General features: G+C 36.0%; 9 protein-coding genes across 9 annotated transcripts; 7 read left to right on the plus strand and 2 right to left on the minus strand.

Annotated features, from left to right (window-relative positions):
• Positions 1-108: 108 nt before the first annotated feature.
• Positions 109-795, minus strand: EV154DRAFT_489708 (uncharacterized protein). The gene is made up of 2 exons (XM_051599330.1): positions 538-795; positions 109-469 (listed from the first exon to the last, which is right to left on the minus strand). The coding sequence occupies exons 1-2, from the start codon at positions 670-672 to the stop codon at positions 362-364; spliced, it is 243 nt and encodes an 80-aa protein (XP_051463742.1). The 5' UTR covers positions 673-795; the 3' UTR covers positions 109-361.
• A 664-nt stretch (positions 796-1459) lies between these two features.
• Positions 1460-3243, plus strand: EV154DRAFT_489710 (major facilitator superfamily domain-containing protein). The gene is made up of 5 exons (XM_051599331.1): positions 1460-1654; positions 1716-1779; positions 1847-2016; positions 2075-2782; positions 2853-3243. Exons 1-5 carry the CDS (start codon positions 1477-1479, stop codon positions 3095-3097), a joined length of 1365 nt encoding a protein of 454 aa, XP_051463743.1. The 5' UTR covers positions 1460-1476; the 3' UTR covers positions 3098-3243.
• A 274-nt stretch (positions 3244-3517) lies between these two features.
• EV154DRAFT_489711 (uncharacterized protein) lies at positions 3518-5723 on the plus strand. The gene has a single exon (XM_051599332.1). The coding sequence runs from the start codon at positions 3550-3552 to the stop codon at positions 5599-5601; it is 2052 nt and encodes a 683-aa protein (XP_051463744.1). The 5' UTR covers positions 3518-3549; the 3' UTR covers positions 5602-5723.
• Positions 5724-6796: 1073 nt separating this feature from the next.
• Positions 6797-8081, plus strand: EV154DRAFT_489716 (uncharacterized protein). The gene has a single exon (XM_051599333.1). The coding sequence runs from the start codon at positions 6814-6816 to the stop codon at positions 7813-7815; it is 1002 nt and encodes a 333-aa protein (XP_051463745.1). The 5' UTR covers positions 6797-6813; the 3' UTR covers positions 7816-8081.
• Positions 8082-8134: 53 nt separating this feature from the next.
• Positions 8135-12200, minus strand: EV154DRAFT_475653 (uncharacterized protein; the record flags this gene model as incomplete). The annotated part of the gene is made up of 10 exons (XM_051597989.1): positions 8135-8206; positions 8270-8348; positions 8409-8764; positions 8833-9245; positions 9307-10757; positions 10807-10975; positions 11050-11245; positions 11303-11704; positions 11761-11888; positions 12050-12200. The coding sequence occupies 10 exons, from the start codon at positions 12198-12200 to the stop codon at positions 8135-8137; spliced, it is 3417 nt and encodes a 1138-aa protein (XP_051463746.1).
• A 3812-nt stretch (positions 12201-16012) lies between these two features.
• Positions 16013-17052, plus strand: EV154DRAFT_475654 (uncharacterized protein; the record flags this gene model as incomplete). The annotated part of the gene is made up of 4 exons (XM_051597990.1): positions 16013-16076; positions 16128-16220; positions 16511-16746; positions 16972-17052. 4 exons carry the CDS (start codon positions 16013-16015, stop codon positions 17050-17052), a joined length of 474 nt encoding a protein of 157 aa, XP_051463747.1.
• Positions 17053-17955: 903 nt separating this feature from the next.
• Positions 17956-20748, plus strand: EV154DRAFT_454785 (MCM2/3/5 family-domain-containing protein). Its single transcript, XM_051597320.1, has 5 exons — positions 17956-18079; positions 18152-18279; positions 18348-20252; positions 20306-20389; positions 20459-20748. The coding sequence occupies exons 1-5, from the start codon at positions 17990-17992 to the stop codon at positions 20664-20666; spliced, it is 2415 nt and encodes an 804-aa protein (XP_051463748.1). The 5' UTR covers positions 17956-17989; the 3' UTR covers positions 20667-20748.
• Positions 20749-21464: 716 nt separating this feature from the next.
• On the plus strand, positions 21465-24217 carry EV154DRAFT_410146 (uncharacterized protein; the record flags this gene model as incomplete). Its single annotated transcript, XM_051595385.1, has 7 exons — positions 21465-21665; positions 21727-21819; positions 21878-22247; positions 22440-22628; positions 22684-23005; positions 23215-23715; positions 23893-24217. Coding segments are annotated over 7 exons (2001 nt in total), but the record flags the coding sequence as incomplete, so codon positions are not given.
• A 604-nt stretch (positions 24218-24821) lies between these two features.
• On the plus strand, positions 24822-26857 carry EV154DRAFT_475657 (uncharacterized protein; the record flags this gene model as incomplete). Its single annotated transcript, XM_051597991.1, has 4 exons — positions 24822-24967; positions 25031-26470; positions 26550-26624; positions 26791-26857. The coding sequence occupies 4 exons, from the start codon at positions 24822-24824 to the stop codon at positions 26855-26857; spliced, it is 1728 nt and encodes a 575-aa protein (XP_051463750.1).
• Between the last annotated feature and the right edge of the window lie 1100 nt (positions 26858-27957).

Raw genomic sequence — 27957 nt, forward strand, 5'->3', positions numbered from 1 at the left:
AGCAGTCCTCTACGGATTTCAAATTTAAACATAAAAGCAACAACAAATATACTCACTTGTAAAACACGTATCATCCCCCTTCTATGAGTATTTGAATTGATATGCATGTGGCCTGTATTTCCCATTCACATCACCAAAGAACCATGTTTGAAAGTAAAAAAAAAAAAAGAAAAAAAAAAACGTGTCGTCTTTTCAGTCTAACCCATTTTGGAAGGTCAATATGACAGTTGAGTGGGGTAAGATCACTGCTCATTGTTGTTCCATATGCCCAACATATTTTGTGCCTGTTAATCTGTATTGCAATATATTTCTCCGTCATATGTTCCATACCGTGACAGTTTTTGATACTCTTGCACTGTATTCACATACATAGAAATGTCTGGAGAACATAGTTACCAAGTAGGATAACAATAAACGTAGAATATTTAGCCACTTTTATCCTGCTTGTGGCGTCCGGTTTAGCTGCAGTCTAGTATATAAATCCATCATTTAGCTCATGCTGTGACATCGTTTAATGTTCTGACTGTGTGTTTATACATAAAGAGTGCTCAGAGTACATGCATATAGTGATATTATAAGCGCAGGATGTAGCCTAGATACTTGTGGCGTATAACGCGTTTCATTTTCTTCTTTTATTTGCTCTGTGGTATGACAAGGGTTGAATGAAGACATCCCATTCTATCTTATCCATATCCGGATTCATACGATAGGGTGAAAGTGTGGAAGGTACCTGGACTATTTTAGCCAGGATCTATTGTTGGGTAAGATGTTTAAAAAAGAACAAAGCCGTGTGAGAAAGGAAAGCGAAAGAAGAAGAACCAATGAGTGATAAGGGATCTCCTCTTTTTGAGGCAGATCTGACGGGTGAATAGAATCCGCGGCTAAATTTGTGTGCATATTTTTCTACCCAGATCTGACTCTACTCTATAATCTGATCTTCTAGCCCAGGATTTTCACACACAATCCAACGGGAACCTTAAAAAAAAGAACCCAAGTATCGGTTCTATAAAGGAAAGGTTTACTAGAGAGAATGAAGCGACAGCTGTAAAAAAAAAAAGTGCTGGTATTTCACGGAATTTTTTTTTCTTATAGAATCCCGTCATCATACATCACTTTATTTCTCTGCATGTTTAAGTTAAAATGCTTACTCATTTTTAATTTACTAAAGTCCAACTGAAAGTCTGCATGTCTTGATTATGAGTCGATCTTTTGTTTCGGGAGACTAGAGGCAGGCAATGGCAGCTTAAATAAGGCTATTATATGAGGTATATCGGAAGGGAATGAACGTTAGATCTGCTCTAATTTGCGGGATCAAGAGGTCACAAGGTCAAAATAGTTCTATATTCAGTAGGTTGCACAGCATACAAAGGAACAAAAGGTAAAATGCGGGGAAGTTTACATTGACAGAGTATAAATAGGGGGCTCTTCCTTTCCAACGATTTTTATTTAATTACTTACAAATCAAAACACACAAACATGCTACACTCAGACAAGAAATCGGTCTCTTCCATTAACCAAGAAGAATATGGCGCTGTGAAAAGACCGAGCTATTTTATTCCGGCCGCGCTCGTAACTACCTTATTCTTTCTTTGGGGTTTTAGTTATGGTTTACTCGATACTTTAAACAAACATTTCAGAAATGTTCTTGGTATTTGTAAGTAGATAAACTATCAATAGCTAGTTTTTTTTTTATATATATACTCACATTAAATTAGCTACAACTATGTCCACTTTTATGCAAGTCGCTTATTTCGGTGCCTACCTCGTCTTTTGTATACCGTAAGTTTAGTTTAATGATGTCTATATCCTTCATTTTGAATATTTATTTACTTCTTTTAATAAACAGTGCAAGTTACATTTGTAAAAAGATTGGGTACAAGAAAACCATTATTTTCGGTCTTTTCCTTTACGTAATTGGTGCACTCTGTTTCTATCCTTCTGCTGTTTACTTGAGCTTTGGTGGATTTGTAGGCTCTCTTTTTATTATTGCCTGTGGTATCTGTACATTGGAAACTTGTAAGTGGCATTAACTCTTATAATATTGCTTATTTCTCTAAATCCATTTTATATTTAGGCGCAAATTCTTATATTACAATTGTTGGTGACAGAAAGAACGCTTCTTTGCGTATTAACATTGCTCAATCATTTAACGGTATTGCCAGTGTACTTGCGCCTATTGTTGCATCCTTTGCATTCTTTGGTGGCGAATCTGAAGATGATGTTGTAGGTGGTAGTTTAGAATCAGTCAAATGGACCTATGTTGGTGTAGCGGGTGGCGTCTTCTTTATTGGTGTCTTATTTTGTTTTGCGCATATCCCTGAAATTGATGAAGAAGCTGTCATGTTGGCCGAGTCCAAAGAAACCGGTGAGATCGTCCGCAGAGCTTCCTTATATTCTCCTCATTTGGTTTTGGGTGCCATCTCTCAATTTTTATACGTAGGTGGTCAAGTTGGTGTTGCATCCATGTTCTTATTTTACGCAAGCGATGTGGGTCATATTTCTGATTCAAAGGGATCTATCTTGTTATCGGTTGCTTTGGGTTGCTTTACCATTGGTCGATTTGTAGGTATTGGTCTCTTGAAAAAGTTTCGTCCCGAACACTTGCTGGCTGCATTCTCACTCGGTGCCATCATTACCATGGTCTTTATCATTGCCATGAAAACACCCGGTACTACCTATGCTTTATTAGTTCTCATGTTCTTTGAGAGTATCATTTTCCCCACCATTTTCTCATTGGGAACCAAAGATTTGGGAAGAAATCACAAACGTGGCTCTGCTTTTAGTAAGCTACTAATAATCTATCTTATTCTAATATACACTCCCAACTCATTACTTTTTTCTTTCAATAATAGTTATTATGGGAACAGCAGGTGGTGCTTGTTTACCTCCTATCCAAGCTGTCGTACATGACCATACCAATGTCAATATTTCTTTCATTGTGCCTTTAATTGCCTTTGTATTTGTATTTGGTTATGCCATCATAGGTCATACATGGATCAAATACGTCAACGAACCTCTTGCAGATACATCTTCTATCAACCAGGAAACTTTTGAAGATAAACTTGTTGTTGTTAAAACAGAGAATGTTCGTCAATAATATATTGGCCTGCATGATACCCCCCTCCCTTTTCTTATAATGAATAAACAATTTGGTTTAATCTGGATATCTCGCTCAATTAAATTTAGGTGTTAATTACTTTTTTTTGAGTTTGAAGCATGGCGCAGGAAATTCCTATAACTCACATTGCTCAAATACCAGAAAATAAGTTGGTGTTACTTACAAGCACTTAACTATATCAATTCATACCAACAAAGCCTTATTCTTCCTTTATAGTAAATAAAGTATATATGGCACTCAAGTGTCTATATTCAAATTTATGTTTTCTTGTGTTGGAAAGCAATCGTAGAGTGTACACATTCTGTCCACAAAGGAAATTAGTGCTACTGTGACGTTTTAAGCTATAAAATGATGTCAACATCTTTTGGGCGTGTTAGATTATTTATTTATTTTTTGAGGAGAACGCGTCTTTTGTTAATTAATCAATAAGCATGCCGAATATACCAACAGAAGTTTTCACCCTCGTGTACACGCATTTATGCAGAAATGACATGTTACAATGTGCCCTGGTTTGCAAAGACTGGAAAGAAACAGCAATGGCCTCTTTTTATAAAAACTTGGACTTGAAGGTTTATAACACCTTTCTGACGAAAAAGCTGTTAAAGCTGCCTGCAGTCGAAAGAAATAATTGTTTTCAGTATGGTCTATTCACAAAGAAGTTAAACATCGGGAATGATAAGGAAGAATTTATCCATTATTCAAGAGAGCTTGATGAAAATTTGGTAAAGGAGGATGACTGCAGATTTGATAAGGAAGATTGGGTTCAGCTACTGGAATATCTACCGAACTTGCAGGAGCTAGATTTAAGTCGTAGTTGTAATGGCGAAATATATCTACAGTATATTTATGAAACCGATTCCAAAAAGGCCTTACTTAAAATACAAAAAATCAAACCAATTGATCAAAATCCATTTTCATATAGAAGGGAACCTCTAAGCCTTCTATTCGCTGTCTGTTATAAGTATCGAGCATCCATCACAACGCTAAAAGTTGCATTTGTCGATCCAGTTTTCAGCTTTGGTTTTATTTCTGGTCAAGTTATTACGTTGTTAAATGATTTCAAGCGTTTGACATGTTTGACCTTGACTAACGAATGTGATGAATCATTGACAACACTAGACCTTCAAGCTTCCTGCCCTCTTCTAGTTTCATTAGATTATTACAGTGACTACAAAGTGCCGGATGATATCTTTAAAGAGATACTCGATAATGAAGTGAGCAATGAAAAGAATGTAAAATGCAGCTTAAAAAAAATGGTGATTTCCGGCGCCTCTATTCCAAAATATTATAGCAGATATATTATTGATTATGTGTCTCCATACTTGGATGTTTTTAATTTGAATATGTATGAACATGATCTGTACGACTGGGTTGACTATATTGGTTATGAGAATGCTTTAAATTTTTTACGTAATATGAACACTATTGAAGAAGCTGGCGTCCATTGGCATCCGGATAAATATTACGAAAGAGCATCCACCAATACTGGATCTGACGCCACCATTTTCTTTACCTTATTAAATGCATTTAAAGGAGATAAGCAGATTTATTGCAAGGCTGATTATAGTGATTTTAGGCCACGGCACAAAGGAATGGTAAACACAAAAGATGATTTATGTGTCGAATATGGATTGAGTTATCATGATTACCTCCAAATCAATGAAAATGTGCAAAATGACTCTGATGAAGACAGCGACGAAGAAACTGACGTGCGTCTATCAAATCGAACAGTACAGATTAAATTGCCCGATACATCTATCTCAAGCATTGGGCCAGAGATCATACACCATTTGAGTGTGACTATGTGTAATAGTAACCCTGATTTACCCGTAAATTTCTTGCGATATGCATTTTCAAACTGTCCAAATCTTCAATGCTTTTTTTACTACTCAATGAATGATCCTTATTACCGTATCTGCGTTGGTAACAGCATCGATAGCGGTTTACACTCGAAAGAAAAAAAGAACAGCTTGACCAATACAGCCCAAGAAAACATCACGGTAGCTAAATTCCAAAATATGCTTCCATCAGAAGAAATAATGGAGCTTTTAAATACGCACTCGCCTCGTATCGAAACTCTTGTTTGTGGTTGCAAAAATCGTTACACGGACCCCCCAAAAGTGATGGAAACCGACTTGACTCAGTTGAGCCACTTAAAAGTGTTATATATTCATCCTGAATTATTATGCTGTCGTGGATTCGATATGAGTTTCTTGGAAATACAATGGTCCGATGGAGATCGCGATTACTACTCTGTAAAAGCAAGAAGAAGGGATATCAATTTGGAACCTATTACAATGGAATACGTTGAAAAAAATATGAACAAAGAGGATGTAAAAGCTCAATCGGCCATCATTAGATGTGATAAACGTGTCGAAATCCTAATCCACACGGATTATGTAAAAGTAGGGGGGATCATTAACGGGGAATTTGTTGCAGAGGAAAAAGACACATTTGACTTTCACAATATTTTTTTAAGTTGATTGTATTTTTTTACAAATTTATATTGACCAAGGTTGTATAGTATCCACGAGAAAATGAACAACGTCTTTATATAGGCAGTTTTCTTATGATAATAAAAAAAAAAGTTATTAGTATGCGTAAAGCTTTCGTATCATAATTAAGAATTCATTTTTTGAGTCGCTCAAAGATGAAAGCATGTCCAGTTCTGCCGTGGAATAAGCTTCACATATGTTGCTGTGATTAACTTCCGCAATGACGATACTTATGCCAAACAGAGATTAGCCCATAAAGATAAATACGACGTATTTTATAGAGCTAGTTAGATTACCTAGACGATTGCATTACATCATAACCTGTCTACTTTTGTCAAGGTGGGCGATCAGTCACTTGTTAAAACAACGGTCGACATTAGCTCTAAAGTATCATGCCGTATATATTGAAATTTAGCATATAATAATTGATGTGAAGATTGATTCCAATTACGTGTAACAATAAAATTAGATCGCAAAATTGATATGAGACAAAATTTCCCAAAGCTCTCTGATGTAATTGTCATATTTCAGAAGGCAGAAACAAACTATTAGATATTATCTGCCGGATTTAATCTCCCAGATGTTTTTATGTAAAGATATCATCCCTTTCTCTCATAATAAGCTTATTAGATCTCTAAAATACTAAACGAGGCTTTTTTAACTCGATGATCTAAAAGGCACTGTGGACAGGAAAAGCTAGTTTTATCATTGAATAATAAAAATAGTGTTTCATCTATTATTTACAAAAGGATTGACAGCCAGACCCACAAAGTAAATTATTAACAGATTTTTTTGGTCATGCTGGTTGATTGAAACCCAAGTTATTTTGGCTTTTATTGTTACACAGAAAGAACAGACCCATTTTTAATGAACATGTAAACATTGCCACTTTAGAATTTTATGCTATTGAAAGTCAATTTCTTGATTTATTCAAAGCTGGTAATATCTACGCGCCTATTGCCCTGAAGTAAGATTAAAAAGCAGAGGTATATGTCGTTAGTGCCTTAAATAGCAAGAATTTGTTAATTGGTCAACGATCCGGGGGCAGCTGACGATGAGATGTCTATCATAAATTTAGAAAACTAGTAGCTTTTTACCGGTGTGCAACACAATCCGACTAATATTTATAACTCAATTATTTTTCCTTTTATCTTTCTTTTTTTTTATATATATTTATTCCATAGAGAAAAAAAAAATACGATGTTTAATTCCATTCGCCAGTACCTATCATCCGGTCATAGTAGTCATAATGAAGAACAATACCCATACAATGACAATTGGCGTCAGCAAAAAAACCATCAAGTAGGCAATTGGTTATCCGATATAAGTCTTCACACTGAGGAAAAAGAAGGTCGACACTTCTGGAACAGAAGATCGAGAAAGAAGTACTACAATAATGAGCTCCAAAAGTATGGTGAAGACCAATCCTATCTTCAGCATCAACAACATCAGCAGCATCAACAACACCAACAGCACCAGCAACATCAACAACCTCAAATTCAGCAAATGCAGCAAATGCAACACCAGCAGTTACAGCAACCAATGCTGGATCGACGCCAGTCTCATAAAAATCTACCGTCTATGCTTCACCGGAATAGCAATAGTAATTTAATGCAACATCAACAACTACCACAGCAGCAAGGAATGTTTAACGGTGAGAACAATAATCACGATTATCGACGTCAGAGACATCATTCACTACCTTCTTCCTATAACGGACATCATCGTAATAGTAGTTTACAGGATGGTTTTGGTGGTCATCAGCAGCAGTTACCATTTTTTCCCCCAGGTGGTGGGGGAATGTCACAAAAAGGCCATGGTGGTATGGACAACGAGTTCCAGCAGCCACAGTATTTCCCTCAACAGCATCAGCAACAGTTGTCAATGATGAATGGAGGTGCGCGTCATCATCATCAGCAGCAGCAATATAGTGCGGAGAATATGTATTCGAATTCAATGCATCAACAACAATCTTTCCCACAACAGCAACCTTATTTCAATAGTACTGGCGTGGGTAGCGCAGCAGAATTACAACAACAACGACAAATGATGTTTTACCAGCAGCAGCAACAACAGCAACAGCAACAGCAACAGTACCCTTATATGGGAGGAGTTAACCAACCTTATGGTGGACATCTAGGAGGTCGATTAGGAGTAGAAGGAGTAAATCACAACAGCATGTATAATGGCATGTTTAGGTAGCCGTATTATACTTAAAACGCACACCTATTGTTATTGTTGCACACACGCACCAGCAGATACACCAGCCCTTTTTCGGTCCGTCCATTTCCTTTCCGTTATTACTTTTTTGTTTTTCGTTTTGTTGTATATACGATATTATTATTATTACTATTATTATTATTATTAAAAAAAAAAAAAAAAAAAAAAAAAAGGAAAAGAAGTCAAATCTAACAGATGAAGAGAGAATACATTAGGTTAAAAAAAGGGAGAGATTATTTTGTAGGTACGGGAAAACATTATATTGTAGAGTGTGTGTATGTGTGTAACGGGTGGGTGCTTTTTAATTTTCTACGGGAATAGGTTGCATTCTTTTGGATGCTCTTCGTTCAATTTCAGCATTCTTCATGTATTTCTAAAATAATATAATGTATGAGTATCCGTATTAAATATATATTCATGCATAATTGATATCTACCTTGAACTCAAATGAAGCATCTGGTTGAACGAATGGATGGGTCAATAACTGTTCGGCAGTAGGTCGATCCTCCGGATTACTATTGTTTTGCATATGATCAGTACGACACAATTAACCTTATATAAACAAACAAACTTACATGGTGAAGCATAAACTAAGAAAGTTTTTGGCAGCTTCAGGCAAGTGATCAGGTATAGGGGGTGCTTGATATTTACCAAGACTATATAATGCAGCTAGCATGTTTAAGTCGAGCCATGGATGGCTTCCTGTGAGCATTTCGATCACTGTACAGCCAAGACTCCAAATATCAATTTTAGCATTATAATTGGTGCCTTTTACAACCTCAGGTGCCATCCAGAATACAGTACCACGCATGACAGAGTTATTTGAATGAGGGTCGTACGCCTTATCTTGTCCACTCAATTTGGACAAACCAAAATCGGTAATCTTACAAACACCGTTTTGATCCAAAAGGATGTTACCAGCTTTAATATCCTAATTGATTAAAAGAAAATATATTAGCAGGCAGCAGGCAGCAGGCGAGTATGCATGTATTAACTTACTCTGTGCAGGACATTACGGTTGTGAAGATATGCGAGACCCATTAAGATTTGTCTAGTAAAGAATTGAACTAAAGGTCCATCAAATTTACCAGTCTTTGCGAGACAAGAAGCAATACTTCCACCAGGAACATACTCCAAAAAGATATTGATGTGACCTTCCTCAAGATCGACATTGTAGCCAAGATATTGCACGATGTACTCGTTATCCAAATCCTCTAAAAGTGAAATCTCACGGAACAAGGAGTCTTTAGTTTCAAGCAATTGAGGATTGGCATAATCGGCTTTTGTAACAGGTAAATCTACTTGTTTGACAGCAATCCATTCTCCTGCCTCGACATTCAATGCGTGGTAAACTCTACCAAAGGATCCTTTACCGATCAATTCACCACGAATCCATTGTAAGATTTTGGTTTCTAAATTAATAAATAAAAGTCAGATCATGCTGTGTTGTCGATCTAGAACTAGTGTACTTACTCTTGCTTGGCTTCAAATCATCTGTCTGGATATTTGCATTCATACCAGGTTTGACTTGTTCTACGGTACGATGCCACATCTTAGTGCTACGTCTTCTTAACAGATTGTTTGCTCTAATGACATTGACGGCATTTCTCCAGTTGCGATGAGCTTCGTGAGCGACATTACGAATAGATTTCTTATGTCCCTGCAGTCTTCTTCCAGGAGGTAAAGCAGTAACAAGGGTTGCAGTAGTGGTTTGAGTTGACCCCATGGAGGGTTCGACAATAATTTCTTTATCCAAATCATGACCAGGTAAATATTTATCGATATCCTTGTAAAGCTTTTCGACAGAAGGACGTTCAGCCCAGTTGCCATCGTCGTGGTCATTTCCAGAAGGAGATGAAATGGGCGTACTATTACGATGATGTAAAGGGGGTGCTGTATCAATGGAAAGACCCGCGGCAGGTGGATCTGATAATGAAATACTTTCCACACCTTCTTCGATGATAGGAGCACTGCCATTACTAGCAGCAGACTCAGGTTCGGGTTCTTCACCCTGTTCAGATGACATTGTGAATTGAACACCTCTCTTTTTGGGTGGCGAGTTCATGTATGTTTTGGCTGAGATACTAGGATGCAAATTGAGATTTTCAGATCCAAATTGTTGCACTGGTGATGTAGTTGTGGGAACAACTGGACTTGACTCGGCTTTTTTCAATTGTTGTTGAGGTGCAATTGCCCACAAAGAAGGAGATGGTGTGGGCGCAGAAACATTGGAAGGTGCAACGGCCCAAAGTGAGACGGACGAAGTTAATGTGTTATTTGTAGCAGTGTTATTCGGGTAGTGATTTACAGAGGGATTAGCGGATACATTGTTTGAAGGAGGGATAGCCCAGAGTGATTGAGAGGTAGTAAGTGTTTCTTCGGGATATTGTTTAGGCGGTACAGCCCATAAAGAAGGTTGTTCTTGTTGATGGTGATGATGAATATCTTGATGGATTGGCCATAATTCATTAGAATTGACCGCAGTACTTGCTTCACCTAAAGAAGCTAGACTCATATCCGAAGTGCTTTGCACAGGCCAGAGAGCTTGTTGTTGTAACTGCTGTTGATAATAATGCTTTTGTGTATCAGTGGATGAGGTGCTACTTCTTTGGGATGGAGGAGTGACAGCCCATAAAGGAGGTCTATTATTTGCATCAACGGCTGGAGGGGGGTGAGTTGACCAAACACTAGCATCAGCATCCATAGATTGCTTACGGGAATTTCTACCAATTTTATCAAAGTATCCGCTATCATCTCTACTATCTTCCATACCCTCTGATGGAGATGCAATAGTATACTGGTTAGCAGAAAGATCATAACGGGAACGACTTAAATCATATTCGCTACTATGGTTACTGGCATATTGACCAATATAACGCTGTTGTTGTTGTTGCTGTTGTTGGAGATTTGATCTAATTATATGGCTATTAGTTTATTTATATATCCCCTTGTGCATATAATGAAATTTTTTACCTTTGATAACCTCCTTGTGTAGCAAAATCATAACAAATTGTTCCATCTTTAGAATACGACCTATAATGTTCTGATGCATGATCTGCAGGTTTGACCAATATTCTGTTGGTAGAACTATGGTCTGAAATCTGACATATATGAGATAGTTCTCCATCGCTCAAAGCAGTATCTAAATAAGTGTGTATAAATGATTACTACGGACTCCCCTTTATATAATTCTTTGTCCCTTTATTTCTTTGTTACCTGAATGCTTGCCGTTTTCATGATAAAATAGGTATCTGTCACATCCACCTTCTAAACCTAATTTTCTTAGAATAGAATTCTTGATTAAACGAGGATCATGCATTCCTGTAACATGTAAACTGTGAAAAGTATCAGAGTCTCTTGTAACATGAATGCTCTGTTGTTCACGTTGAGGAGGAAGTTGCACAGGGTGGTCCTATAACAAATAAATAAATTAGTATTCTATATTTATAAACAAATATATATGTTTTACCATTGTTGTTGGAGTAAGAATTGGGGTAGGAGCTGTTGGTCTTCTTCTACCAAATTTCCAGTTAACATCATTGTCTGATATTCTTGGGCTACTAGGGCTTAATGGATATCGAGATGATGATGTATTAAGTGGTGCATTTGATAAATTACTTGTAGTTGAACTTGAGGGTCTAATATTACTGTTTCTATTAACGGGTATTCCAGGTGTTGGTATAGGTCGATGTGGTATATTATAATTTTTCATCCAATCCAATACTTGTTCATTATTTGATGATTTTCTTTCAGGTATTAGAGGAATGACAGAATCCGAGCTAGTTAATCTATCATTTACTGCCGGTATAGCATATCTAGAGCCATTATTATATCGAGCATTTGAAGGTGGTCTTTGAAAGTATTCCTCGTTCTAAAAATACAAATTTATAAGAAAATTGTAATAATTTTAAAATAGGCATATATTACCATGCGAATATTCTTGAGGGCTAAAGCCATTTTGCGTTTTTCGGTATATGAAAGTCCCAAGTCATTTTGCGATCCCATTAAGTAAGACATGTCGATTTCGAGAAAAGCTTTTCCGCAAATATGCTTTGCTAATTAGTAGTAATTAAAAGGGAAAAAGAGGAAAAAATAGGCACAAGAAAATATATAAAAGAGAGCCAATATGAACAAAGAAAATAGGAGTAATGGAAGATGAGTATTTAAACAATTTTATGAAAAAAGGGGAAAACAAGATGAACAAATTTGTACAAACCTTTGAATACTTCAATCGTGTTTTTGAAATCGTTTGTCTCCAACCAACGCACTACTTTGTCCATCGTCCAGGTATCCGCATAGTCAACAGCAGTTTTCTCGGGAAAGTTTGGTAATTGTTTAGCTTCATTCAAATCACCTTCAAATGCCATTTTGGCAGATTATTTACAGTGATAACAGGGAAACAAAAAGAAGCTGTATTATGATTTTCTTTATTTGATTTTTTGTGCGAAATTAGCAATCAAATATCGTTTGATTGGCCATGTCTACACACACCACATCGTTTGGTTTGTGCCTTGACAAGCCACCATTCTGTGCAACATCCTATATAAATCTGCTCTTAACCTCGAACTACCATCCCACCGCAGCTACATTGGTCAACTGGCGTCCTCTTTCCTTAATGAGAATATACATTAACGCTGTTTAGTAATGGATCTGTCCTTTTAGTGACATATTTGTCTTTTTACAATCCTCTCTCCTTTTTTTTTAGTCTTCAAAAATAGTTAATATTGTGTGCGACAATAAGCTGCAGGTAGCACCTGTTTATCCTCGCTCTTTTGGTCACTTTCACTGATCTGACTTATTTTCAATGTGCACCTGTCCTTGATTAAATCACCTTTTCTATTTGTTTGTTTTTAAATATCGTAACAATTTGACTGACAGACCATCGATTTTCTTTTATCGTACACGTGCATGATACAAACATAATTCAAATAGACACAAACAAAACCAGCAACATACGCGTCCTTGGTTTGCATCACGTAAGTGTGTGAGTTTGTCAGCAGCTACCACAGATATAGTATTTAAGATCATCATAGCAACAGGGTGCATCATATATATATATAGCATCATTTAACATGATAGAGATATGTCTCGAATTTAGGCATGCTTTTTACAGCAGGTGTTTTGAGCTTTAACGAAAAAAAAAACTTTTGGAGATCCTCCTTTTTTCTGCATATATACGCTTAAGCTTGTCGTTCATGTTTATTATTGGTGTTTGACCAATGTTCTAAAGATACATTTCTCCACCGCACGAGATTGTTTGAATATCACGCTACTTCAATAAATTGTCTGTTTTACGCAACGTAAACAAAAGGGGCATATGCGCATACTAGAATCCGTTTGAGTAGAAATGGTAGATCTGGCATCAGCTTCGTCTCCACCGCATGAAATTGTAGGAGTAAATTAAACTATGCCATTCGAGAACGGATTGTCGTAGTTCTATTTTTACAAACATGCATCATGTTGGCGTAGCTTTCATTGAAGCTTGTATATAGTGCTTCAATGTCGACATTTCTTTTTAGAAATTTTTTGTATCAGGAAGTGCCACTTTCTTTAAACGTTTTCAGACACCTAACATCACGAAGAATACCCTTCCTACCAAAGAAATTAACCACGATATGTGGCAATTGGCGGAGTTTAAACGTTCAATGGCGTAGTGTCGGATTTGATTAAAAACAGGGGGGCTTTAATAGGGAAACATTGGTGTCTTGTGAGTAGATAACTAATTTACTTGTATTTCCACATAGTGGTATTTTTAAAGGGCTAGTTTTAAAAAAAGATGTCTATTTTAAAGCGTATCTTCTTCTCCTCCCTCCTCTTATCCTTATAGTCTCATGCTCAAAAGTAACTATAAATATCCAGCCACATGCAAATACAAAACTAATGAAAAATACACATATGAAATACCACTGTAAAATTCTGCTATCCGTCCTTTATATCATGTATATAAATCTATTTAAAGCTATTTTTGCCCATACTGTATGCAGATTATAATGATCTATCAGATTGAATCGTAGTTTATAAGACAGTATATATTAGCTATTCGCACCTTCGAGTCTATAATGTCATATGTAAACATAGTGCATCATAACATGCAAGTCAACAACATACTTCTTAGGCTTTGGATTTTTTTATTGATAATTTTCGAACAAATTTCTTACTGACCATCCCTAGTAGGCCAAATGTAAAAAAAAAAAAAAAAAAAAAAAAAAAAAAAAAAAAACATCGGCAACCTCTACTACCGCGTAAATGTATTTATAGTTGACCTGTGATAACAGGGCTGGAAAATTTTAGTTGCGACGTTGACTAACAATAACTATACTGGCAGCCAAATCATGACCCCAAAAGTGAGGAACAGTTTAATGTGTGTGATTAGTCATAGATGCTCTACAATTTTGCACTTGTAATATATCTGATATCTTCATAAAATGTACGCACATTCAGAATTTGTTACTTTTCCTTCCATTCGGTTGATACAAATAAAAGTTGCTAGTAGAAAACTGTACCCATATATGGAATCCAACAAGGATAAATTTTAGTATGTACAATTCTTTTGTCTTCACTGAAAAGAGTGGTTATATATATTTAAGTTAGAGTACATCCGCATTTGAGCCATTCTAAACGCATTTTGTGATATTTGAGCAATCATCTCCGACTAGTAAAACAATATCAAGGAAATGTAATCAAAAGACACTTGAACTGCATTTTATTTTGTCTTTTGGTTTCATTTATCATCTTTTTATCCATGTATAACAATTTTTGTTATTCTCAACACATGCTCATTGTCCATGCTAAAAAAAATTCCCCAAGTGATTTGCATAATTTAGTTTTTGTACTCCGGGTATTGTTTGGGTGTGTAAAACTAACTTGAATTATGCAACGCTAGGTTGCTCCACATGGTAACATCTTTCTTAAGAATAGCATTCGTAAAGTCTCCAGTTTCGCTCCTTATAAACGTCGTCTGATGAACAACAACGATATGCCAAAAGACATTTTGCATAACCTTCCTAATGTCAACTTCATTACCCCTGGATCTATTTTATATTCCTGCAACACTATCCTTATTATAGATCTTCTAGAAACCTGTGATTTAGACAAGAAGCATAGAAATAATAACTTTTAAAGACGATTACACGATTGTCAGACAAATAGCATAAATCAGCCCTGCTAACGACATATGCGCAGTAGCCCTTACTTTTTAGCTGCTTGATCTTGTCAGCTTGGGGCAATCTGATTGGCTTAAATTGCTTGTATCAGCGTTGGCTGAAATTGGGTATAAAATCCCCTCTCCTTACAGTGTTGTTACTTCAAATTATTTTTGGACAAACTTATATTTGTTTTCAGACAGGCTTATAATTGTTTTCAGACAGGCTTATAATTGTTTTCAGACAGGCTTATAATTGTTTTCAGACAAACAGAAATATATTTCGGACAGTCTTAAAAATATTTTCAGAAAAATGTAAAAGATAATCAGACAAGATATCCATCCCAGTCAATACCATCTTTTGTGTCGATAATGTTACAAGGAATTTAAAGAGGACGTCAAATTATTTTCAACCAACACTTGACGATTTAAGTGAGAAAAAGAGAGTAAGGAGGTACCGAAAAAGGTTCCTACACTTGTGCAGATGATTGGCATGGTCTACTTGTGATGTAATGATAGAGGCGGGATGTTATTTGGGTAGGACATAGCGGAGGTAAAGAAGATAATGATAGAGAATATGACATAGAAAAACGTACGGCGGTGAAAAAGAACAGGTAAGTGATCCTAGGTTATGAATACGCGCACTTTACCGGTCCTGAAGAAAAGCGTAACCATAATAATCTATTCAATCAAACTTTGAGACAGCCAAAACTCACTCAACAAATTTTGTTTAATACGACTTATATTATAAATGAATAAAGTGATTTACATGCCTACAATTATCATACCCAGCCTACTACTAATAACCTCACTTCATAGCATATAGATACAATCTGATATAAATAATAATAACTTTGGTTTGTACAAATACTTTGATAAATTAATAATAAGCAGCGGTCACAACAAATATATATATATGAGCCTGATGTCGATTTAAACAACAATTATGTCCTTTTCTTTCTAATATCTAAAACGGGATGCGTACACCAATTCATCCAGAAATTGAAGCTTTTATACAAACGAAAAAGTTGAAAAAATATGAAAAGCCAACAACAGGAAACTGCTAGTGAAACCATTAACAAACCAATTAAAAGAAAGAAAGGTAATATAAAAGCTTTCTTCAATGTGTTGTAATAACTAAATATTCTCAAAGGTGTAAAAAGAAAAGATACTCCAGAAGAGAAAAAGGCAAAAAGTGATGCAAAAAGAGCTAGAAATGTTGTCCCAAATATATCGAGTCTAGTATGTAAGTCCTGCGGTCAAAAGAATTGATTCAACAAAATCTGGGTTCTCAAAAACAAAGATATACTGTCTCTATACCTCTCAAGTCAGTCATGTCTTCATTAGATGCGAATGCGAATAACACGGCGGTTGAAAAAATTAAAAGTCTTTCTATGTTTCTGCGAAAAGTCGCCTACAACGCTCAGCTTTTTGTCAACTTTTATATTTAAAAACATCCTAACAGTTTGCCTAATGAACTATTGAAACAAATTTTTTGGTATAGCGTGTGTAGAGTGGTGTAATAAAATTTATCAGTTCAAAATTTCCAATCACAATATCCACTTATTCCCCGCCTCGTCGAAGTATGGGATGAGCTTAACGGTGTTGAAGGCGTCAACTTGACAGTTGATAAAGGAAATTTAATTCTTTACGGCCAAGTGGTTTCATCCGCTTGTGAGTCTATAGCTACTTGTTATAACAACTATTATATAGAGAACTTTGAAAATATTATTGCAAACTATTTTATATACATGATTCGTCAAGCATTTCATGTATGTGTAAAACCTTGTTAAATATATATATTAAAAACTTGACATCAATTATTATTTTTGTAAAAGGACATAAAAATTCCCGTAGTAAAGCATATAGTATACGAACATGTGCTCAATGTACTATTTTCTCCAGGACTCCCACCACCTGGCCAAACGAAAAGTTATTAGTTGATGTTTGTATTTGCTAATAACCATGTTTGAATCCAAAACAATATACATCTTCAGAAACGGTTCACAGATCACGATAACTGTGTGATTGCGGAGAATGAGTTCCCGTATAGACGATATTCGGGGGACAAGATATAGCACTCTCTTGAGGAATAAGTATTCGAACAGTATTGCAGTAAAGTGATGGAAAACGAGACTTAGTTAAAATTTCAGAGTTTTATTTGCAATAAAATAACTTTATGAGATTAATTCCTTTTTGTTTTGTGTGTAAATTGTTGTTAGGGTGTTGGGGTGATGTATGTTTGACCAGGTAAATTTTTGAATAATTGATGTGCGAATAATTGACTGGGACCAGATTTTTTCACAAATGGTAAATCGTTATGACTATTAAGGTTCCAGATGTAAGAGACATAAAGATGAAGACATGTAGTAGTTTTTTTTGGACTATGTAGATATAAATACAACTAAAAAAGCCAAAAGAGAATTAAAACGCTACCCCCGATATAAAAAAGCAATTGATACAATATGAATGTATAAGCTGTATTGCTGGAAGACCTTTAGCAGCAATCACCCACTCTCAAATTTTGATGTCAACTCGATGAGAAAAGAGCTTGAATGACGTTTTTGATAAGACAGTGAACTATATGCCCGAATTAAAAAAGGGACGTGCGAAAATAATGAATAACCTCATCGATAAAACATTCTGTATATGTGTCAAATCGGGCTACACTAATGCTTTGAGCTAGTTGAGATCCCCACTGTTCGTTATGATACAAGCGATAGATAAAGTTCTACAAAACTTATGAAGGCAGAACAAACCATTAAGAGAATCATAAAATGAATATGGATACTTAAATGGCGAAAGAAGAAAGTGGTTATCAAACTTGCTAACTCCATTAGTATCGTTTTTATGACTTACTCAAAGCACAGCACTGTTGTCATTCTACAAACGTCACACACGCGTGACTGGAAATTGCCTTTTATAGTCCTCGCGAGAGCAGCGCAGCGGAAAGAATTTTTCGCTCACTAAAACGCGTTTTGAAAAAAAAATCTTTTTGTCTTAATACAAACAACAATGTCTTCAACACAAGCAACAACAGACACATTACTTGATTCAGTTGCTCAGGGCTACTCAGATACATTTCAAGAGTTCCTTGAATTTGATGTAAATTAGTAAACGTTTACATACTCATATTCCCTGTACTGAACATATATTCGCTTTCCTTTTACAAATTAGGAGCATACTGTCATCTCTGAAAAGGCATCATATAAAGATATGATTCCAGCCATGCTGTCAAAAAATCAACGTCGATTGGTTGTTAGCATTGATGCTCTCCGTAATTTCAACCGTGATTTGGCCACAGAGTAAAGTATTCGTTTTTTTAGTGTTAACAGCGTACCTGTATATTTTTTATACTAAACGATACCTCTAGACTTATCAACAACCCTGCAGAATGCTTACCCGCATTCGACGAAGCACTCACAAAGATGGTTAAACTTATCAAACCAGACATAGATTTGAGTATCCCTTATTATGTGGGATTTACAGGAAGCTTTGGTGACAATCACGTCAATCCACGTACTTTACGTGCCATGTACTTGGGTAAATTCGTGTGCATTGAAGGTATTGTCACCCATTGCTCTCTTGTCCGACCTAAAGTTGTGAAGTCGATTCATTATTCCGCCAAAACAAACACTCATTTCCAACGTGAATATCATGATGCCACTACACCTGGTAGCCTCGTTCCTACCGGTGCCGTTTATCCCACCGAAGATGAAAAGGGTAATCCCCTTGTCACTGAATTTGGTTATAGTACCTATCGCGATCATCAATCCCTCAGTATTCAAGAAATGCCCGAACGTGCTCCTGCTGGTCAATTGCCTAGATCAGTTGATGTTATTCTCGATGATGATTTAGTAGATAGAGCTAAACCTGGAGATCGTGTTAGTATCATTGGTATCTATCGTTCTCTCGGTAGCAAAAATGCTAATCAAAGCAGTTCTACTTTCAAAACCGTGATTGTTTGTAACGAAATCAGCCTTTTGAGTACAAAGGCGGGTGGTGGCATCGCTGCTCCCATCATTACTGATAATGATATTGTCCATATTACCGAATTGGCTAAAAAGAAGAATTCTTTCAAAATCCTCTCTCAATCATTAGCGCCTTCTATTTGGGGTCACGAATACATCAAGAAAGCTGTATTGATGATGCTGTTAGGTGGTGTGGAAAAGAATTTGGAAAATGGTACTCATATCAGAGGTGATATCAATATGTTGATGGTGGGTGATCCATCCACCGCCAAATCTCAAATTTTGAGATATATCTTAAATATTGCGCCTCTTGCTATTGCAACTACTGGTCGTGGTTCTTCTGGTGTTGGTTTAACTGCTGCTGTTACAAGTGATAAGGAAACTGGCGAAAGACGTTTAGAAGCTGGTGCAATGGTCTTAGCCGATCGTGGTGTTGTATGTATTGATGAGTTTGATAAGATGAGTGATGTTGATCGTGTAGCTATTCACGAAGTCATGGAACAACAAACCGTGACAATTGCCAAGGCCGGTATTCATACATCTTTAAATGCAAGATGTAGTGTTGTTGCTGCTGCAAATCCTATTTATGGTATGTACGATTTGACTAAAGATCCTGCCAAAAATATCGCACTTCCCGATTCTCTACTCTCACGTTTCGATTTGTTGTTTATCGTTACCGATTCACTTGATGAAACTCGTGACAGACAAATTTCTGAACACGTGTTGAGAATGCATCGCTATGTTCAGCCCGGTACTGAGGAAGGCGCCCCTATCAGAGAGGCTGTAGACGATATTATTGGTGAAGAGCCTGAAGAAGATGCCGATGAAGAGGAAATTTACGAGAAATACAACCCCAACTTGCATGCTGGTGTCAAGCGTACTACAAAGATCCTTAAATCTAGTTTTGTGAAGAAATATATCTATTATGTCAAAAATATTGTTAAACCAGTATTAACAAAGCGTGCTACAGATAGAATTATCAATGAATATACCTCACTCAGAAATCAAAAGGAAGACGATCCTAACAGAAAGAAGACTGCCCCTATTACTGCACGTACTTTGGAGACTTTAATTCGTCTTTCTGCATCACATGCCAAGTCTAGATTAAGCGCTACAATCGAAGATAAAGATGCCAAGGCGGCCGCTGAAGTTTTGAGATTTGCCATGTTCCAAGAAGTTCTTCGTGTTAAGAAGACTAAACGTAGAAAGGTAGATGCTGAATCCGAAGCAGATTCTGACGAAGAAGAAGAGGAGGAACAAGTTGAGGCTGAAGCCAATGAAGATGACGCAATGGAAGAAGCTGAGAGGTTTGTTAACATTGAAATATATGTGATTAAAGTAACTAAAAATTTATTTTTAGCTCCAACGCCGTCCCTGCTGCTGCTGAACCCGCTGAGGATAATGCAATGGATGTGGATGAAGATATGGAGATCTCGCCCAGGAGGTAAGGAAGCAAACAAACAAGAAAGAGATTTAATATTATTATGTAAATTAACAATTATTGTCATTATAGATTGGTTATATTTAAAGAAATATTGGGTCGTTACTTTGCCCATAACCCTGATGCAACTGAGATTACATTTGAAAGTGTTCTCCAAGAGGTGAACAGAGATTTATCTGGTGATGAAGCATTCTCAGTGACAGAAACTGAGACTGCGTTGGTGGAGATGTCAAATGAGAACAAAATTATGTATTCTGGCGGCGTTGTTTATCTTATTTAAAACCATATACAATTGACATTAACTATATTTCTTCTCATACTTTGTAATCAATCTCACATATTATAATACACCCACTATAAATAGATATTTTTTTTAGAAAAAATAATTGTATTCTTGATAATAGGCATCGGTTGATGCTTTAATATTTAGTTAAATATTTGTTGATATGAATTGCCGCAAAAAAGTTTATATCCGTCGGATTTATCCTCATTTACAGGATTCTGCCCTGAAATTAGATGTTATGATTCGTCTAAAAAGGACTGACAAAGTATTATTTTAGAGAAATTCAGATTCAGGTTACACTGAATTGTACTTTAAAAAAGAGGAGGGAAAAAAAACTGAGACACACACCCCTTCGCTCTTTTTTAAGCTAATTGACTTCCTTCTCTTCCATATATAAAAAACTCTGTTTTAAAAAAACCATCTTCCATTCAAAAAAACATTGACAACATTACTTCATTAAATCACTTTTAATGAGTACACCAACACAAAAGAAAGCGGGTAAACCAAAAACTACATCGCCTCCAACAGTGAAAGAACAAGTACCTGAAACATGATTTAATATACGTCAAAAAGAAAAAATATTGACTCTTTATATTATTTAACTCTAGATTATTTTTACAGGGAATGATAAAGTTATTCAGGATTTGGTCTATGCCCCTTCAAAAGAAATTGATGCAATTGCAGCGTATTTGATTATTAGAGATACAGGCCACATTGTTGAATACCTGAAACAAAAGTAGGCGCATATATATATTCATTTTTATGATTTGGGCTTGTCAATAACCTTTTTGTTTTAGATTAAACTTGGAGAAAAAATACCTCCAAGAACTTGCCAGCATAAACAGCAATCTTCATGAATGTTGTACTTCCCATAGTATTAATGGAGTTCAAAAGTCTTTTATGGATTATGTCGGTATAACAGATACTCTGAAACCTTATCGAGAAGAGTACCTGGAAAAATTAAAAGTTCAACTGAATGAAATGATTAAATTTCGGGTAACTCTATAAGCATTGCAGATAAATTTAATATCTTTTTAACAGTATTCTAAAATACTAGTCAGAACAACAAAAAGCGTATGAAAAAAACAAGGCTTGGATGAGCCAATCCAATCAAGAGTATGTCATTGCTCGACTGAAAAAACTACCAGATGTAAGTTTGGGTAGCACTAACCATTGTATAACATTAAAACTAATAGCTACGATTTTAGGTAAAAGAAATTTACACTCAAAAGTGGGATGAAATCGATAGATCCAGTGCTGGTGCAACAGTCTCTTCACCCATGCTCCTGACACCAATGACACCAACACTATCCACAGGTACTACTTTGTCTGGAGGTGGATCTGCATTTCCTCTTTTAAGTAAAAAACTTTCACATGATGAAGAATTGGATATTAGAGCAATGAGCATGGATGACGACAGAGTGAGACAGCAACCATTAAAATTCTCTGATGTTGCCGGCAGTCCTCAGCAGAGTAGCAGAATTGAAAGATTTATGAAGAGACATTTGAATAAAGCTGAAGATCCCACAAGACAAAATATTAGAGTTGCGAAATTAAAAGTTGAAATAGGGGAAGCAGGTTAGTACTAGCAAAGGCGGGTTTATAATAAATTTGTCACTAATGCTATATTAGACACTAATTATCGTAATGTTGTACGTGAAATCAGTACTCTCTCTATTAAAATCGATGCCACAAACCACCATATTTTGAATAATGTACAACTTGCTTTAAAAGAAAAGGCTGAGAAAATCAAGAAGTTACTAGAGCTAGCTTTGAATGCTGATTTGGAATATATTCAACAAAGTCAACAGCCTATTGCTTCTTTATTAGACTCGGTTCAACAGTATGATACCGATATGGAATCTAAAAAATTCAATCATTCTTCGAGCAGAGCATTCACAAAGTATCCTAAACCACCTCCTATATATTATGAAAATCATCATGTTGGCGTTTGCAAAGGTACGACTAGTAACTGGGAGAGCTATAGATTAATTAACGAATCTTGTTTGTATAGATTTAATATTTGGAACTTCATTAACAGAATATGCTCAGCAAAGAGGCAGATCACCACCCTTGTTGATCACAAAATGTATTGATGCAATCGAAAGACTTGGCGGATTAGACCGAGAGGGCATTTATCGTGTTTCTGGAAAGCAAAGCAATATGGAAAAAATCAGACACGCGTTTGAACAAGACGAGGAGGCTGTTGTCATTGGAGAAAATGAAATGCCCGAAGATATATTCAGTATTGCTTCAGTTATAAAGATTTTTTTACGTGAATTGAAGTCACCCTTGTTCCCTTTTAAGCTAACCGATCGTTTGGTGTATTCTCGTAAGTAGGACTTGACTAAATAATAGTTTTTATTAATGCAGTATTACAGAAATTCCTGATCAAGAATTGCGCTTAATGAATCTTTTGACAAGACTTATAAAGTTAGAGCCTGCAAATTATGATACACTCAAAGTACTGGTACATCATTTATCGAAGTAAGTTGCATCTATCCAGCCGAAATCACATAAAGCTAAACAAATCTTCCTAAAAAAGGCTTCAATCACGTGTCGAGAAAAATAAAATGACAACCAGCAATCTTACCCTTATTTTTACACCTGCCATATTTCAAGATTTAAATCATGCCCAACACTCGCCTGGCGAATGGGCAAAAGATTGCGTTCTGGAGGATTTGATTATGAACAGCCAAGATATATTTGCTAATAAGGATTTGCATAACAACTCAGCCATAACTGGTCATATTCAATATGGTTTTGACCATACAGATGCTCCCGTCCAGTCTATGCACGCTAATAGATATGCTATGACAATCCAATCGCCTGATAGTCCAACGGGTAAAAGCCAGGATCATAATGATGATGATGTCTATTCCTTTGTTGGTGATGATGATGATGAGGAGGAGGAGGAGGATGATAATGACTTTACTACATCTTTGCCCGATGCAAATAGTAGCTCCACTAGCATTGTATCCCATTTGTCGGCCGATAATCTACCAAAAAGATCTTCTTCAAGATCCAACTCACCATCTCCTCCCCTGTCAGATACAATTCCTATGACACCAAACAAGACATCTATTTTGCCAGAACAAGCTCCTTTAAAGTCAGAAAACACTCCTCTTGTGTCAGCACAAGCTCCTGTTTCGCTTGAACAAGTTTCACCAGCACCAGCGAAAAACACTGAAGATACCCCTTCAAGATCTGGAAGTGTTGAAAGAAGAAAGTACCAAGCCCATTTCCAAGGAAAGGGACTTAAAGTGGATACAGGAAGCTCTCCTTCGCTAGAAGTAAGGGATGGTGCGGAACATCATATTCCAATCATCAAAAGCGCCACAGTACCTTCTTATGACTGGCTTAAATTCGACCCTGAAAACGCCAATAATCCTCCCGCGGTGCCTAAATTAAGAAGATCAGCTACCACAGGCAAAAAGATCAGCAGACGTAAAATGTCCATTCACAATCCTGACGAAGGAGGTGTACCCCCTTTACCACCATTGCATCGTGGAGGTAGCTCCTCAACAACCACTACGACTATACCTTAATACTTCTGACATCTATTTTTACGACATTATAATATAAGCTATTTTTATTTCAATTATGTGTTACTGTGTGTTTGCTGTCATTTTTTCTATTCCTATTTTTATTTGTGTGTTTAAATGATTACTTGATAAAATGATGGCTGGAAGCACAACATGTTAAAAAGAAAAAAGGTTTGAAGGATGCCAAGTAGTGCTGACATTAAAATAAAAAGGTGAATATAGAAATTTTACAGTAGTTGATACTTCCATTACAATCCATAGTGTTTATATTTCTATCCTTTGCTCACAGAAGTAAACATAATTTAGGGGAAAAAAGAATTGTTACATTAAGATGGTTAGGTATACCATACAAGTGGCTGTATTTGCTGGTGTAAAAATAAACATGCCACAAGGCGAGAATCCATGATAAGATTTAATTTTATAGTAAAATCCTGTTATTGAGCAATAAAATATAATAGAGGCTATTAAAGTTATTTGGAAAGATTATTAAAATCAGCTGGTTAACTATTGTAGTTCATGCTGATAGATTGTGAGACTCTTGGATATATAATGATGAATTCACTACGTTTTGCTTTCTCTCACTCCTAACGATCTCATTTTACACAAAATGCATGATTATCAAGAAAACTTTAGTTCTCAAATGAAAATAACAGTAGAAGATGGGCTAATTATACCTATCACTGCTGTTTTGTCAAAGTCAGATGATCAAGATGATGATCCCCTCTTAAGTGTTCCTTGCTATACTGAAAATCCGTAAATTTGTTATAAGCTTAGCTTCTTAAAAACAAAAACGATACTAATGCTTCATTATTAAAGGGATATTCCCATAATCTTAAAACTAAGAAAATCAAAGTTAGCAAGAGCATACTCCATTAATGATTTTTTGCATCCAACAAGAGTTGAAGGGTTATCTGTAGTAGCTCATGGGCTTGTAACTCTAGAAAATTCCGTAGATAAATCAAGCATCTGGCCTTTGGTAGTTTCTGTAATTGATATAACAGTAAACCCTATCCCAGTAAATATTCCCGAACGATTACAAAGCTTACTAAATATAAAAGAGGGTTTTGTTTTGGTTAATTGTATGGAAAGTATTAAATCAGCGCAAGTCGAAGAGACAGATATATCAGAAACAATCACATGTGAAACGATGCGAAATGATAGCATGGAAACATCAAAAGATTATGCAGAACCGCTTAATCTGGAAAATACACACAATTCATCGACTTCGCTGCATGATAGTAACTTGGAAGATTCAGTAAACCCGAGAGATCTCACTTTTGACTCAACCGAGAAGACTGATACTGAAATCAATAAAACAAAAGATACTGAAGGTGAAAACTCGGACAATGAATCCTCCGAATTGGATAATGATGTAGTACCTACTCAAATGAAAAAAAGCCCTAATCCGTTGACTCATAATAACGATATGATAGAATATTCAGTTGACGAGCCTATGGATACATATGGTATGGATGGAAATCTAACCATTGCCACTATGGAGGCTGAAAATGTTTACATGAATGAAAATTTATTTGTACAGTCAGATCAGCAAGCCATAACAATTGAAACCAATGATGCACCGACCCACTTTCCACATAGTACAGAGAATACCGATAATAATGATTTTTATAAAATTGTTCAAGAAAAAGATACGCACGAAATAGCGGAAAATATGAGCAGCAAGATGGAATCTGTAATTGTCCCAGCCGAAGTTGATAAATCATTGCTCATTGATAGTACAGATTCAAATGTAAACGAAACTGAAAAAACGGATGGTGTTATGTCACCTCCTTTAAAACTTGATACGCAAGTTTTGTCATCAAACAACAAACCGGATGATAATGCGGATGAAACCCATGATAAAGCTTTTACTCAAGAAGGTGTAGATGAGGAGATGGAACATGAATTAATTGAGGTAGCCACACTGGTGACTGATATTGAAAAAAGCAGATGTTCAACTGATGGGCCGAACCCAAGTATGCAACCTGAACAAGTCGAGAATGAATCTCTCTGCAAGGTTAATGGATCTCAATTAAGCAGTTTGGCAGAGCCTGAAATAGATGTCGACTCAAAAGAAGTGAATAATCACCCAGTAGGTACTGCAGATGCCGTACAGCAGCAACTTAAAAGAAAGCGAGTCAACAAATGGGATATAAACCTGACAGAATTACGCCGAAGTCCGCGTTTAGCAAAGAAAAAACGAGTTCAATACTTCCCTCTTACCAGACGTATCAACAGAACAAAAAAGTTACTGATGTTAAACTGAGAAAAATTTTAATTCTGTGTTAAGCAGTAAATAAAAATAGCTACTTTAAACCTAAAATTCATTTACCAGTATGCTTGGCAAGATTATGCCTCTTTACAAAGATGCCGTAATATACCGCTTTTCTATCAAGATCCAACTTTTAAAGTATGGTGCAGCTGTACTCTTTCTATTAATTAACACCCTTCCCACAATTAAGATGCTACAAAGTCAACTATTAATCTACACAAAAGTTGTTGAGCTATGTACTTGCAGAAATGTTTTGATTTATTTTGAAAAAATAACTCTAAATAATTATGAGATTTAAATATAGGATTAAAAGTATTCAGTGCTATTTGTTGAAGCTGCTCACAGTTCTCAGTTATCCCGATTTCCGGTAGAATCAAATATCATGCGGGCGTATGTATCTGCTGAAAAATAATCGTTATGATATTACAATCTACAAAGGGAAATGAATCGGTGAAATTGTTTATCATTTTAGCAACGTTGCATCCAGTTAAAAGTTTTCAAAATAATAGTTTTTCAAATTAATAGTAATTAGCAGGAACTCGTCTCTTTTTGTAAATACCAATATTTCTTAAACCCAAAAAGAGCCCATTTTCTTAGAATAAAATAAAGAGATAAAAAAAAGAAGCAAGTTCTTTAGGTCGTTAGACGCCTTAAATATATATGAGTAGTTATAATACAAGCAGAATAATGAATAGATATAAAGTAATGTTCTACTCGAAACAGAAATAACTTGAAATATCCTAAATTTGCAGCAAATGCAAGACGACACGGCTTGACAATACGAGGCCTTTAGATGAGGAATATACACATAGTTTACGCGCATGGAACAACTTCAACCAAAAATATGATCGAGATATCCCTTTCTCTCTCTTTATTTGGAATAATTTAAGTATCTGGGCCTTTAACCTTCGCACGGCTCTAACGAAAACGGCAGTTTAGATATTTACCACGGATGTCAGTAATCTGTTTTCAAGTCCCCCTCCTTCCTTATTTGTAATATTTATCTTTAGACGTTTATAGTCCAGCACTAGGTCATCTGATATTCTAAAGGATGCATCTTGTTTATTGATAATAACAACAAGAAAAAAGCTTAATTCGCGGCAATCAATTGGTTCTCGAATAATTGATCTTTTGCGAAATACTAACATGCTCTTGCCTGAATGGTCGGTACAATTTAAGCCTACTTCATAATATCCGGTGTAGCACAAGGTCTCGGAAGCAAGTGACAAATCATTCCCCCACCTTCTAATATAATGACTGTAATGGCGGAAATAGTAGTCTTCATGTTTGTATACGCGTGGTTCATGAACGGGGTAAAAAGGACCATTTTAAATTATTTTGTGCGCGTGTTTACATGTCTTTATGTACGTGCTCAGTGGGACGATGTAAATAAAAACTTGTGTTTGTTGTAATATTGTAATGCCACTTATTTCGTGTGCTTTAGTTTCGTAATACATTTATTTGTATCACA

The sequence above is a fragment of the Mucor mucedo genome (genome assembly GCF_025094135.1).
Source record: "Mucor mucedo strain NRRL 3635 chromosome Unknown EV154scaffold_1, whole genome shotgun sequence".
NCBI lineage: Eukaryota > Fungi > Mucoromycota > Mucoromycetes > Mucorales > Mucoraceae > Mucor > Mucor mucedo.